General features: G+C 33.1%; 1 protein-coding gene and 1 non-coding gene across 10 annotated transcripts; both read left to right on the top strand.

The window, feature by feature from the left end:
• The first annotated feature begins 806 nt into the window (after positions 1–806).
• On the top strand, positions 807–13,962 carry LOC132279227 (uncharacterized). 9 transcript variants are annotated; one of them, XR_009471260.1, is made up of 14 exons: positions 808–1,441; positions 4,332–4,399; positions 5,176–5,246; positions 5,390–5,668; positions 6,118–6,281; positions 6,383–6,438; positions 6,548–6,600; positions 6,713–6,833; positions 7,809–7,906; positions 9,993–10,046; positions 10,506–10,620; positions 13,068–13,136; positions 13,321–13,366; positions 13,492–13,962. XR_009471260.1 is itself a non-coding variant. In XM_059781154.1 (12 exons), the coding sequence occupies exons 1-11, from the start codon at positions 1,119–1,121 to the stop codon at positions 10,575–10,577; spliced, it is 1,359 nt and encodes a 452-aa protein (XP_059637137.1). In that variant the 5' UTR covers positions 808–1,118; the 3' UTR covers positions 10,578–10,620; positions 13,068–13,962. The 9 variants fall into 9 exon arrangements, 1 of the variants encoding a protein (XP_059637137.1); XR_009471262.1 differs by having other exon boundaries at positions 13,481–13,962; XR_009471263.1 differs by having other exon boundaries at positions 807–1,441; positions 10,506–10,648; positions 13,321–13,962.
• On the top strand, positions 11,219–11,333 carry LOC132280259 (U5 spliceosomal RNA). The gene has a single exon (XR_009471527.1). It is a non-coding gene; the product is annotated as a U5 spliceosomal RNA (small nuclear RNA).
• Positions 13,963–15,343: the final 1,381 nt, after the last annotated feature.

Genomic DNA, 15,343 nt, shown 5'->3' with positions numbered 1-15,343 from the left:
CTCCACAGCCTTGTTCCCACCAAAAGTGTAGATGGATTTGTTCAAACCGCTGACCATATTGAAATGATACATTTTGGTTCAATTTTGAGGGTTAATTATTCGGTTTTGTTTCATTAAAAAATAAAATACAAAATACATAGAATTATTAAGATTGATCTGGCTGATAATTTATAGATATAAAATTGAACTAATAATTGGTAATTTATACATATTTCTTTTTCATTTCATTGATTTGTAATAGTTATACACGTGCGTAACATATATGTTCTATTGTTATTAACATAGTTTGAAAAATAAAAAAATTAAACTCTGAATAAAACAATTTGGTTTAAATTATAATTATTCTTTAATAGATTGTTAAATTGTTATATAAAGTAGAACATACTTTGAAGTTTGATGCTAAAAAAGATTGGAATTGTCAACTATCAATCATTACGAGTTATTAATTTTAATTATCGAAATAAAAAGTGCATACTAAAATAGATTTTGATTTAACATACTCGTGATTAAGAGTGGAGTGGAGTAGTTGTACATTTTTATCTTTTAAAATTTAAATTAAAGATCCAATTTAAAAACAAAACAAAAGTGACATCATGTTATTTGTGGGAATAAGATAAAAATAGGAAAAAGGGTAGATTTTACTTTTTACTACTTTAATTTCATGAAATAGATTTGAAGAAAATAAATAAATCATGAAATAGATGTATTTTTAGAAAGAAAAATGATTGTATGAAACAATAGTTGAAACGAAATAATCAAAACAGAAACTCCTACCAATATAATCAACCACCAGCATATGCGTATCCTGTACAACTGTAATTCCCGCGCCTCCATTACTGTGTCTTTGTCAACTCCCTACTAGGGAGTCCCTAGTAGTGTATGTATATTGTATGTATGGTATATCATATCATATGTGTGTTATTACACACATATATTCATCTCTCATAAGCATCCACTGCAGTAACAATAATTTACATTCCTTTTTCCTTTATCAATTGTTCTTTCAGGAAGGTTGATTCATTTTCTTCAATCGTTCGTTCATCTTCACACTTCTCTCGAATTTCCTCTCTTTCTCTCTCTAAAATCTCCATGATTCACGCTTACTAAATACGCCACGCATGATTGCCGTCGCGAATTCTCTGTTCGCACCCTCTAATGCTTTCACAAAACTCATCACTGTACGCTATTATTCCGGTTCAGTGGTCCGTTCCGATCTAGGGTTTGGATCGGAACTTGGCGCCAAACAATATAAGGTATCACTGGATCGGAAGAGTAACGAGATGGAACTGATTCGAAAATTGAGCAGAGGTTGCTTCATGGTTCGGTCAATGAAGGGGGTTGAATCCGTCAACCACGACGAAGATGGATTCGATGTGGCCTCGGCAGAGTCAAAGGTTCGCCCCGAGCACCTTATAATCATGGTTAATGGGATTATTGGGAGGTAAGATTGTTTATGAACATAAACTAGTGTAATAAAATGAAATTAATTACATGTTTAAGATGTATAGTTTTCTAATTTCCCGAATTTTTTGTGTTTATTGCAACTCATGTGTTATGCAATGTTGTTATACATTTGGGTTGTTGGGAACTTGTTTGGCCTTTGTTTGGAATAAGATAGAGTTGTCATTAAACAGGATTAGAGAAATGACAATAATCTGTGTCATTACTCATTAATGCCTTGAAGTATTTTGAGAAATTTGTATTAAATGTCAAACTCAAAGTGGTCCACAACAGGATAAAGAGAGATGTTGCACTGAAAATGGGTTTCAACTCTTTAGGTTTTTGTTCTAACATATATGACTTGTGCATATACTTATTTATTTTTTAATGAGTTCATTACTAATCTCAATGACATATTCAACAACTTATCACTAGTTGATTCACATCTTGATGCATTTTGGACCAGAAATCTCTCACTGACCATAGTCATTGTTTAATCCCTTTTGAAAATGGCCATTGAGTTGATAATTCTCTGCGTTCTCCACTTTCCTCAAATACTTGCACATACATGTTATTACTTTCTAAACATTAATCTGAAAATAATTTTATTTATTTTTAACATGGGTCTGGTACTTCTTAAATATTCTGAGACACATGTCTTTAGTATTATAATGTAGCAATTCAGTATAATATTATAGTATTGATGTTAGGAAAAGCACAACAAGGGTTTCGAATATTTAGGAGATACCAAAGTAGGTTTTAAATTTATGTACATTTAGAAGACTGATCATGATGTCATTTGTCATTTTACTTTGGATAATTTGTAACTGATATTGGCTTTATTTTTATTAGGATGATTACCAGGTTAGCAAATTATTGAATATATTGTGTTTGGCATTTTTATTTTTTGGAATTTATGGACTGCAAACTATGTGATGGCTTTTAAAACTATTTCTTTGCATATCGTTACTGTTCTTGGATATTTAGAGGTTGTTAAATAATTTTATCACAGTCCAAGGGCCTAAAAGAGCATTGCATTTTCAGATCCTGGTGTTCAGGGTGCGACAGTAGATATGAAGATGGATTGGAATATGGTTCAATACTAAGTTTCATGAAGGAAACAAAGAAATAAAATGTAAGTAATGGGTAGAAATTCAAGAATCCAATAGATTAAAGAGCGAAAAGATGATGGTGGCTTCTAGGGTTTTAGCAGGACCAGAGAATGTTTAAGAGGTGTAGGTTTGAGGACAAGCGTTTTATGGAATTTTAGTTGGGCAGGGCAGAAATGAGTTCCCTTGCAAACAGATTTGACCAGCTTCAAAGCAGCTGCATCAGAAAGATTTTGAAAATTGAAAGTTCAAGGAAAGTGGTGAAGTGCTCCCACTTTAGTAGCGTATGTGCAAACAAAATATGTAAAAGCAGATCTTCCTGTTTTGCATTGTTGTTTGCAGGAGTTATGGTGATCACTTCTGTTATTTCTATTTTTTATATTGGTTATTTCTAGACACTAAAGCCATTTTATCCAAGTGATTAATTCATTAGTTTTTCACATGGCATTGAGGGAGGGTGTGTTTTATGGTTCATTTGTCACCTTTTGATAAAAAATAGTGCTCGCTTGTAATCTAGAGCAGCGTGGGAGACTTATGCAAGTTGGTATAGGAAGTTTGCGAGGAGATAAAAACAGGTTCTATGTATTTGGTGTTATGCAATGATAAGAAGAGCTTTAGTTTTGGGCTCTTGGAGAATGTGATTCTTGAGATCAACAAAGTGTTCTGCATTTGTTGTTGAACTGATTTTCTGGAATTGTTTTACCACATTCTTCTTTTGCAAGGTGTTTGCTTGATTAGTCTTGTCATCAGGGCTTTTCTTTTATCTTCTTCTTTTTCTTTATATCTGCTGGATCCGTCATATATGATTATTTTGCGTCACTCAGGTTATCTTTTGCCGACCCAATTCATATGGAAAAAAGGCAAAAAGGCAAGGATGATGATGACTTAGGTTAGCTTTGATAACAATCTCTCTTTTAGGAAAAGAAAAGGAAAAGGAGAAAGTTAAACTTAGGATGGACACATACTTGGTCCATTTTCTTATTTCACAATTGGCTATGATATCAAATATTATAATTTTTGAACACATGAAATAAAAAATCATGGAACACATACTAGGTCAATGGTCATCCTATTACATTGTTCTAGATTTATAACCATTATATATAAAAAGGGCTTCATAATCACACACACACACATATATATATATAATTTTTTTTTTTTTTTTCATTTGAGAAATCTTCTCCTGAAAAGTGAAGGCAATTTGTTGTATTTGAAATATCACTTTCTGGTGCAATGGTATAAACTCAGACTGACTTGATAAGCGTGAGATTGCAAATTCGGGTAATGGAGCAGCCACTTTTTTGGGAAAAAAAATGCAAAAGGTTAGGTCTGGCTCTAGTCCTCTCCTCCTAGTAAACTGTTTGTGCAAGATATATACTAGGTAATATAGATTAACTCAACTGCATGTGGAGATACTGTAGATTCTGTTTTCTCTTATTACCTTTTTTTTTTTTTTTTTAAAGCCTCATTTTCTGTTCCCTATCTTAAACTTAAAGCCATGCTTCATTCATATTTTCTTTTCCGTTTATCTTCTTGATGCTCATCCCTTCAACATTTTCTGCAAATAGTCTGCTCTTCTTCGTTGACTCTCAATTTATTTTATTAGTGCTTGTGGTTTACTTCTAATTTTTCTTTTATGCTGAATTATGGTTTTGAATTTCCTAGTTTTGCAACTCATCGAAATATTAAATATAAATTTGATTTGGTAGTGAAATCACTTCTTATACAATTTAGTAATGGGTCTGCATGAATGTTATTTATGTACTCGTACCATTTCCCCAGTGCTGCAGATTGGAGATATGCTGCTAAGCAGTTTGTTGAAAGGCTTCCTGATAAAGTTATTGTTCATTGTAAGTGCTCTTCTTTGCTTGCAGTACTTTCGCATGCATTTGATGATTCTGGCCAATCGTGTTGGGGGCTTATTAGAAACATGTGTAATCTTTTTTTTTTTTTTTTTTGAAAGGTAAAAACACGTGTTATCTTTTTCTCATACAAAAATACATTTTCCATAAAATTTTCTGCCCTACATGTCCCTTTTTGGTTCAAGATCCCTGTGTAGGTGTAGCTGGGAAGATGCTTAACATTTAAACATTCACGTATGTGTGATGTGTACGTATGCATCTATGTCCTTGAAATTTAAGTGCCTTATCAATGTAAGTTGTTGTATTTAAATGAATATTGGTAAAGTTATTTGTGTTTACATGACTGCAAGGTTGCATGCATCCTATTGCTATATACCCTAGACAATCAGCAAACTATTGTCCTTGTCTTTGTTGCGGGCATAGTTTTCGGTTAGGGATATTTCTTCTTTATGTTTCCTTGACAGGCTGATCTTCTTAGGATTTCCCTTCCTTTTCTTACTCATGTTTGCATATAGCCCTTTTTCTGATGGATTATTGGCCTTTGTGCTATGGTTCATTTCTTCTTTAGATTTCTTGATCACGTAATTGAAATAATTCATCCTTAAATTATTTAATTCTCTGACTTGTCGCTCCCTTTTGTTGTTTGCATTTAATCAACTCTCTGGCTGCCAATTCAGTCATACATCTTTATGTTGTTCTTTTTTCTTTACTTTTGTCGGTTGACATGCTACGGAAATTGTCTTTGACTTGATTTTTATGAGCAGGCAGTGAGTGCAATAGTTCAAGATTGACTTTTGATGGTGTAGACAGGATGGGTGAGAGGCTAGCTGAAGAGGTATTCCACATTAGTATTTTTTTATCCTCATATTTCTTGGCATGCTTTGATTATCATTCACTCCCTTAGACTTGGCTATCGATTTATTTTCAATTTCTTACTATGGATACAAATTTAAACACTTATCTACTTTTTCTGTGCAGGTGTTGGCCGTTGTCAAGCGTTGGCCTGAGGTGCAGAAGATCTCCTTTGTGGCACACTCTTTGGGTGGCCTTGTTGCAAGGTATGCTATTGGGGTACTGTATGAAAATTTTCCCAAAATGGGATCCTCAGATCTTACTGGGAGCTACTCGTGTGGAGAGCATTTAAATAATTCAAAGCGAGATCTTAAGCATCATTATGATGGTAGAGTTGCTGGACTGGAACCTATGAATTTTATAACATTTGCGACACCACATCTTGGTTCAAGGGGACATAAACAGGTAGATCAGTTGTGCTTATATATACTTTTTTTTTTTTTTTTTTAATTTGAGTTCTATATTAATTTTCAATTTTTTTGTGGCATCTGTGATGCCTTCTTTTGTATTTTAGTTGTTAGATTTTAATTTAATCATATTGCTTTTTTCTATCATAGCATGGATTCTGGAGAATGATGAACATAAGGGAAAAAAATATTATTGACTGTCCTTACGAAAGACTAAGTTGTGGTTTTGTGGTATCCATGTTCTCATATTTCAGTTAGTGTATTGTTCCAAATTTGTATGCCTTAGAACCTGGTGCTGCTTTAGGAAGTTATTCTTTCTATTATTCTTATACTCTTACTTTGAGAATCCTTCTGTTTTAGGCTATTCAAATTTTCATTTAAAAATTTTCATTAATACTTTCAAGCATATTTCAACAGTTGTCCTTTACCTTGTTTTTACTTCCACAGCTGCCATTCCTTTGCGGCCTTCCTTTTTTGGAAAGAAGGGCTCCTCAAACTGCACACTGGATTGTTGGGAGATCCGGGAAGCATCTGTTCCTTACAGACAATGATGATGGGAGACCCCCCCTTCTCCTTCAGATGGTTAATGACTCTGATGACCTAAAATTCATGTTAGTATTGTTTTCTTTCCAATATACTGTCTGCAGATATTAAAAAATTTTAATTTTAATTTCTGCTTGTTTGGTAATAGCATCATTTATAACCTGTATAGGTCTGCTTTACGCTCTTTTAAGCGTCGTGTAGCGTATGCAAATGCAAATTACGACCGTATCCTTTTTCCACTCAATTTAGCTTTTGAACTTTGGTTTCTTGTGCAAGCATTGCATTTTCTTTTACCCTCTATGTAATTCAATGCTTAACTCTACTGATTTTTAAGATGTGGTTGGGTGGAGAACATCATCAATCCGCCGTCAACATGAACTTCCAAAGGTTGGTTTGTTTCTCATTCATGCATTTCTCTGTGTCACATGACTGTTCACTGTTATGCATCCCTTATAAAGGCAGAGCGTCAGTGAATATTCTTTGTTGTTCTCTTTTGTAGTCTAATCTTCTTGTAAAGGATGAGAAGTACCCGCATATTGTATATATAGAGCCAGAAACTACTGAAGACATCCATAATAAAGCAATATCCATGGTTGAAAAACAAGCAAAAGACTTGGAAGGTTTGTCAAAGTTCATTTGCTTCAGGAAGTATATTCATGTTGATTAAATCTGCCCGATTGCTTTTTTGATGAAATTTGATTGACATATAACCATTTGGTTAGATGGTGGAGCATGATGTTTTGCTAAGGGATCCTTTCCCTTCAAGCTTAAGTAACAGAAGATGTTGTTTTTATGTGGAAGTAAAATTAATTGTCAATAAGGAAATAGTAAAAGATATAAGATTGAAAATAAAATGTAGCAGATACAGGATATGTTTTTCTTAACACATATTCTTTCTTGTTAATTTTATTCTTATTTGTGTAATTTTGTTTGAGCCTTGAGCTACCTCTGCGGAATCAAACTTAAGTTTTCACCTTGTTTACTTATTAGTGCATATATTTACTTTGAAGTTTTTAAATATCTGGGGTGACTAATACGACCTGAAGTTGAGAATCTGAAACATTGGCACATAAATGTATTTGTGAATCAATGTATGACTTAGCTATGCTCATAAACATTGAATGGCTTTCATCAGTAGAAGGTAAAACTTTGCCAGAGGAGAAGGATTAACATTCATTATAATCTAAAAAGGATTATAGTTTAATGGAAAGGTGTACCCTGTTGCAATGCGAAAAAAATAATCAATTGGCAGTTTCTAGCCTGAGGCTTTCCTAATTAGTTCAAGGTCTTGCACAATTTACCTAAGTTTCATTTATAATCGTGACCTCCAGCTGATGCCAATCTTAAAATGTTTTCAATTTACTGTGCTAAAATGTCAACTTGTTGATCGATGAAATATCTATTGGGCTTGTCTGAAGAGGTTCTGTTGGTATAAATCTAAATGATTATTGCAGCCTGAAGAGGTTCTGTTGGTAAAAATCTAAATGATTATTGCAGCTGGCTTCTTATACATGTTAACATTGTTCTATTCCATATACTTTGGAATACAATTTTGCTTTTTCAGGTTTTTATAATCACTTTATTTTTATATGCAGAGGAGATGATTAGAGGTCTCACTCAAGTACCTTGGCATCGTGTTGATGTTAGCTTTCACAAAAGTAGACAACGATATATTGCGCACAGTACCATTCAGGCAAGCTCTTGAAACTGGGCAGTTTTATTGTTGCATGTACTGCATTTAATTTATTTTTAACACACTTAAACTTCTACTTTCTTAGATTTTTTGGTATCATGATACGGAGACACCCTTTATTTGAGAATGTGCATTCCTCTTTTTAAAGATGTTACACCTCTTGAACTGCATTATGCACAATTTATTAAGGGCTAAATTTTTTTTTTTGATGCCAATGTGTAAGTTATTTGAAGAGTAATTGCTAAATAATGATCATTTTTTCATTTAAAATATGAAATGTATGCATAATTATTCAAATGCCCATGAATAATTGTTTCTTGGATGCTATCTTAGACGCCAAGACTTGGGAATGGCCTAAGGTACATATCACGTATAACCGATCATGTGGGTTGCTTTAGCTCTTTTTTTTTTGGCTAGACATGGAACTTCAGCCTCCCAAAAATATATGTTGGAAATCTAACCATATACCACATGGCGGAAGGTGACTTAGCACCTGCATAATCACTTTCCCTTTGTGGCCTATGGTGCAGACTGCATATTCTATATAACTGGTTATTGAGTGACTTGCCTTGATATTTTTAATTTAGTTACAAACAATTTTTGGTATAAAAGATCCACTTTGTACAATGGAAAACAAAAATTAATAGAATAATAGAACTAATTATACTATAAAAAAGAATTAAGTATAGATACATCATCATCTTACTGATTACAACTCCAATCTTATTTTGGGGGGAAGAGAGCGGATTTATTCTTGTTTTCACTTTTTTTTGTAAAAAAAATATATTTTCCATTTTTTTGTACAATATTCAAATTCTTTATATTAAAAAATAGAACTACTGCTCAATGTTAACAAGCACCTGCACTGAAACATTACAGTGATAGAGATAGATTTTAACTTAAATATGTATATCACTGAGACACGCCCTCGTGTGAAGCCAAAATCTTCTTATTGAGCCAAAAATGAGTCTTCATCATCCTCTTGATTATCCCTACCTTGGTTAAAGTTGAATGAGGTCAGTCACATGAATTCTCCTCTCCTACACTTTTTTGTTTTTACTAGAGGCTATTTCTCCTGTTGTATCTCATTTCTCAATGTATTTTCTTATTCTCCATTTCATTTTAATATTGGTCCACCTCCTTGCCCCTTGCCTTGTGTTTTAATTAGTATTTCCTTCTGCTTTAGTGCAAACTCTTAATTCTCTTTAACATGTTCATTATTAACACGATTTCTTCTAGTTACCATATCATCTATCTCCACTTTTTTACTTCAGCAATATTAGATGCATTGTTCTTGTTTAGTACCCAGCATTCTGCTCCATATAAATTGGTTACCTTGATTAGGACCTTTAACAATTAGTTATTTTGAATGCATAGCTAATAGAGTGGGATGTCACTTAGTTACGACCGCTATAACATTACTTGGGGCTGGAAATGAACTGAGTTGAGCTGAACCGAGCCAAGCTTGGGAATGTTTGGGCTCGGCTCGTTCGTTTGTGGGCTCAGCTTGGGATCATGACGAGCTCGAAAGCTGATCTCGGGCTCGGCTCGTCATTATTTTGAAAAGCTTGGGCTCGCCTCATTTAATAACAAAAGCCGTTCGGGCTTGATTTGAGCTTGTGCTCATGATCGTTTTGATTATACGAGGCTGTGTTCATGAACATGATTATGCGCTTACGTTCATGAACCTATACAAGCCTATATTTATGAACGTGTTCATGAACCTATATGAGCCTGTGTTCACGAACATACACGAGCTTATGTTCACGAGCTGAGCCCAATGTTGTTCGAGATTGGCTCATTTACTAAATGGGCCTAAAAATCAAGCTCGAGCTCGGCTCATTTGCTTAACGAACGAGCCCGAGCTGTGCATGAACAACTCTGTGCATTTGCAGCCCTAACAGTACCTATCACCTGGATCCAGGGTAGTCCAACTAATTAATTAATCAACCAAAACCCTAAGTCTGTAAAAGTTTCTTTCACTTTTATGTGATTGAGTTTGATGAAATATCCAAGTTGATAAATGGACAGAATCCATCTTCATCTTCTAATCTTCTTTCAATCAATGTTTTTCCATGGTAGGCAGACCCACACAAGATTCGTGCTAATATCTGCTCAACGCTACAAACAATCTGCTACGGTATTTTGCCAACACTGACTCAAATCTTAGCAGTCTCTCCCATTGTTGTGCATAAGCACTTACCAGAATGCTTAGGGGATCAATTCCAACATTAGATATATCCTGTTTTTGATTGGAAATTTATCTGTCTCTTCTTTGGATTCCTTTCAATGTGGAGACTCCATTGTATGTCTCCATATCTATTAAGTTTTCAATGAACTTCTAATCCTTTCCGCTTAGATAAGTGAGAACAATTAGTTACTGTTTTTCCATGAGCCTCCTTGGATGATTACCATTTTCTAGAATGATTACCAAGACCTTGCTGGTAATTTATTTGATATTAGTTTGTCCTTCCTATGTACCAAACGTATTGTGCTATTGTCATGCAAGATGAAGGTTACTGACCATGCTATACATTTTTCCTTTACTTTTTTCCTGTTCTCCTTTTTCCTTTCCCTTCTTTCTTCTCCATAAATTCAGGTGAAAAGCTATTGGATGAACTCTGATGGTGCTGATGTGGTTCTCCACATGATAGATAACTTTCTTTTGTGACTATCTACACATTGGTGTCTTGCAGTGGGCAATCCGGTGATGGGTTAGATTACTTGTTCCTTGTTTATCATGTATATTGTCACACATAATGACCACTGTATGTTATAATGCCAAATTTGGAAACATAATGATTTTTGCCGAAATTTTCATACATATATCATTTTTAGCATATTTTGTGTAACATTTTGATGTGGCCCATCTTAAGAGGGCCCAATGCTAACCAGTGTATCTAAAAGTAGATATCCTTAAGTTTGTGTGGAATTACATTCAGCAGTTACTATAAGAATTCATCAGGTTCACTTGTTTTTTGTTATTGATTTTCAATCAATTTTTCAGTGTGTTGGAAGACTAATCTGTGCGTTTGAGCAATCTTCATGGAGCATTGTCTACCTCGAAATAAACCACACAAACTTTAAGAGTTCCCAGTTGATCAGACACAACTATTTTGTTGGGGTTGGTCTATCAAAATCAATTTTGTCAGCAGAACCCTTTATTAATTGAAACATACTGGTTAATTTTAAAATGTTTGATTACCATTAAATATTTGTCACCCTTTTTCCTTTTTGCTTCAATTTATTTTGTTTTGGCAAGTGACCTTGAAAATTAAAATTTTAGAACAATTAAGTCACTAACACTGATGCAGCCGCGCGGTAAGCACAAAGCAAACTATTCTTACGCCTTTTACTAAAGAATACCGTGTGCTCACTGTTGATAGTAGCATACACCAGTCTTTGGAAGGGCCTTTTCTATGGGAATGTCTCCATAGAAACAAAGTCACTAACTTGATTAACCAAAATTTGGGCTTTGTTTTTTTGAAAAAAGGTATATCAAGTTGGATTTTGTTTTTGCAGACTTCAGTGTTTTTAATTGTGCCTGTTGGAGCATAAGATATCATTTATTGATTGGGGCTCTCAGTAGTGGAGACAGATTAGTTATTGTTTTGTGAACTTGACGGAATGAAACAACTTGATACATTACAGTCGCCTATGGTTTCATATATAGGCATCAGACAGTATTGCGATATAATATTTATGGGATATATTTAGAAAGTCGCCAGTCAACAATCCTTCTTGTTAATATAATACTTGGAAATACATATGATTACTCTTAGCCTATTGATCTGCCCCTTGACTCGAGATGAGGTAATGTGAAGCGGATTCTTGGGCGACACATGCCAAGGAAATGCTATCATATCATGACTTAACATATACATCTCAAGTCATGAGTTGTTTGTTAAAATTTGATACTTTTAACTTTAAGATTTTGAAATATATATATATATCTCACTACTACTTACCCATAAGAATAACTTCATGACTTGGGCATTTGAGAATTAATAATTAAAATGGGATGCCATTACTTTTTAAAATAAAAATAGAATGATCTCTCTCTCTCTCTCTCTCTCATGTTTTGCCTTCTACGTTTGACGATGAGTACTCTTATTTATTTGTTCTTTCACCAGTCTTATATTTTTGTTTGTTATCTGTACAATTTATTTTTAATCCATATCATAGTCTGTCCTCATGCCGAGACTTGCGGAGACTGTAGAGCAACATACCCTGGCGCTTGGCACCCATGCCATATAGATAGATAACATAGCAGGATGGTTTGTGCAAGTCAGCAGAGTCAATATTTGTATTCAGTTTTGTGGATAACATGTAGAATGATGGTGTCTTCAAATCTGTTTAAAAAATATAATTTTGCTATTCCATATGGAGACTACAGTAGGTTAAGATAGTTTGAGTCTTCTTCCATAGTCTTGAGTATTACATTTATTAGTTATGTTTCTCTTCTTGTCCATCTTTTTTTGGGTATTCTCTCTTAGTTTGGTGATAATCAGACTGATTTAATTGGCAAATGACAGGCTTATGTGACATGTCTGTTAAGAAATTTTAAATGTGCTAAAAGGAAGGGTGGATGGCCAAATTGGACATATAGAATTAAGGAGAAGAAATTTGGCATCCTTTGCTTTAATCACATCACTGTGTTGGCCTTCAACTGACTAAGAAAGGATAGGGTCTTTGCCCATCTCGAATGGCTATGAACTGGATTATATATATAGGAATGTGATTTGAGGCATTATTTGCTTTGGCATAAGATTAGTGGATGTCAACTTTCATGTTGATACTTGTTTAGGAAGTCCTTTTTAAAGCAAATTATGCCTAACTGCCTCAACAGACTACCTTGATTTCCTTGAGAAATTATGTTCTGTTGCATGCTTGAATATGAATCTAAGCCATGGATAATGAAACAAATAAGCTATAGCCTATGAAAAAGTAAGTAGAATACCTGAATAATTTCTTCCTTCATCAAATATTTTTTTCTCAAATGTGTTAGTTTACTTATCAAGATCGTTTGAGCAAACAAAAACAAATCAACACCAGTTGAGTGAAATCCTAACCTTATGTAATATTTCTTTGATCTTCTCTTATGTTATTACATTCACAGATTGTGGTTACTATATAATGTGCTTTATGTTTCTTCTTTTAGGGACCATCAAGAACCTCTCTGGAGCCGAATTTAGAGACATGAGAGCTAAGAGGAAGAATAGTCATTCAGGTTATTTTTATCGTTGTCATCTTTCTATCCTAAGCTGCATAATTGAAAAATGTTGTTGACCTTACTAGCAATTTGTGCTTTGATCAACATTTCAGATTAGGTTTAAGACCACCATTCAGTTTATTTAAAAAAAATTTCCGTTGACACTGACTTCCTTGTGCTCTTGTTTCTTTGGATGAATCAGTTGATTCTTCCTCCCCGGGACTTTGCTGTAGTGGAACCAGAATTGGGTAATGCCCCTTTTATTTTCAATTCTTCTTCCAGCGCACCTGATATAACTTTTACAGACTAGTCACTATGGTTGATTTAGGAATAAGTAATCCAAAATCCATAATCATGATCAGCTCCTCTGCAGATTTTGATAGTTCTATGACATGTGGACGTTACCTCAATTACCTGAGTTTTTGCCACGTACAATGGTGGGAATCCGATATCCTGCATTGTCGGGAGAGCATGGGACAATCTTTTAGCTTTCAACCTATAGAGTCACATCCTCTGCAAAAGCTTCATTTTTCTTGTGGTTTCGTTGATTGTATGCTTGGACACAAGCATTTTGCTTTCCGTTATCCCAAATTGACACAAAGGTTTATGAAAATATTCTGTATTGGAAGAAGGAAGCTTGCGTGTTTGATGAACTCGGGTGCTGATAGGTAAGACTTGCCTGGTCTTCAAAGCAGCCTGACAAATCAAGGTCATGCAACATGCAACATTACTACTAGCTTGAAAGCTTTGATGAAACTCGTCTCAATATTTGCTACTTCATGTAATCATCAGATTCATTGAATTGAAAGCTTTATGGCAATCATCCAAGTTGATGTTTTCATCAGATTCAAATTGCACAGCATGTTGATCTCTTTTTTTTTTTTTTTTTTTTTTTTGAAACCATTGATTTTAAAAGATCTCCAATATTGTTATTTGCTACAGCGACAAACAGAAATCATTGCATTTTTTTATATTTTAATTCGGAAATATGCTTTAGTTTAACATATGATAGGGAGTTTTACCCTTTTAGTTTTTAGATCGAGAATCCTGGAGATAACTTCTATTTCCTCTGTGTAAACTAGTCTGGGAATTTGTCCTACCCTCTTTTACACAGTTTATGGCAATGTTCTGAATTGAAAACTTTGATGTCCTCTAATTTATGTTTGAAGCATGCCTTCTTCCCGCCAACACACCTCAAAAAAATAATGAATAATGAGATTAAATGCATAAATCACAACTTCGTATTATGCTATAGTAGACATTTCTTGCTTGCATCCCTTTAAAATAAAAAATAAAAAAAATAAAAAAACAAAGGTGAGTTTTAGTAATATGTTTTCTGTTTTCAGCCCCTAAAAGGGCAAAACATAAACAAAAATCATGTTTAATAATATGTTTTTGTTTTTCTATAATAAAAAACGTTTTTTTATTTTTGTGAAAAAAGGAGAAAACATAAAAAAAAGATATGTTTCTCATGTTCTGGACACTATTGAGCAAAAAAGTTTCCACTATTATTACTATTATATATACGTAGTTCATTTCAAATAAAAGGTATGTTATTCATGTTACATAATAATGGCTACATATTAGATACTAATAAAAGTTATATTTTTAATATATAATTATATTGTATTAAATATCAGTGTTAATTAGTTTTTATTTAACAAAAATATATTTTAAAAATATAATATATTATATAATATTGTAAATTATTTTTTGGGACAAAAGAAATGATTTATTTATTATTTATTTTATCTAATATTATTAAATTATTATGCAACACATATAATATATTGTTATATACCATATCTACATTATATTAGAAATATATTATTTAACATTTTTATTTATTATAATATAGTATATGTTAAATATATTATATAATAAATGTATAGATGATGCATATGCATACACTTATATACAAAATTGGTGAGAGTTTTTTTTTGGTCCTAATATACCTTATTTTGTACTTATGTATAGGGTATTATTAGGATTTGTGATTTTAAATTGAATATTAATTATAGTTTATTATCCTGTATTGGGTATTTTTAATACTTGTTAAATAATTAAATTGCATACATATTTAACGCTTTTTGGTAATAATGAATTAAATTAAAAATTATATAAAATAATTTTAAAATGTTATGTACATTTGTAACAAATATGTATTATTAAACAATGTTATTGTTTTTTCGCTTTTAAAATTGTGACAACAACAAATGTTAATA

This window comes from Cornus florida, unplaced genomic scaffold, assembly GCF_030987335.1.
Source record: "Cornus florida cultivar Cherokee Brave unplaced genomic scaffold, ASM3098733v1 CherokeeBrave_3.0.0_Hap2_Chr10, whole genome shotgun sequence".
Taxonomy (NCBI): domain Eukaryota; kingdom Viridiplantae; phylum Streptophyta; class Magnoliopsida; order Cornales; family Cornaceae; genus Cornus; species Cornus florida.
This window is presented reverse-complemented; position numbering and strand designations above follow the sequence as displayed.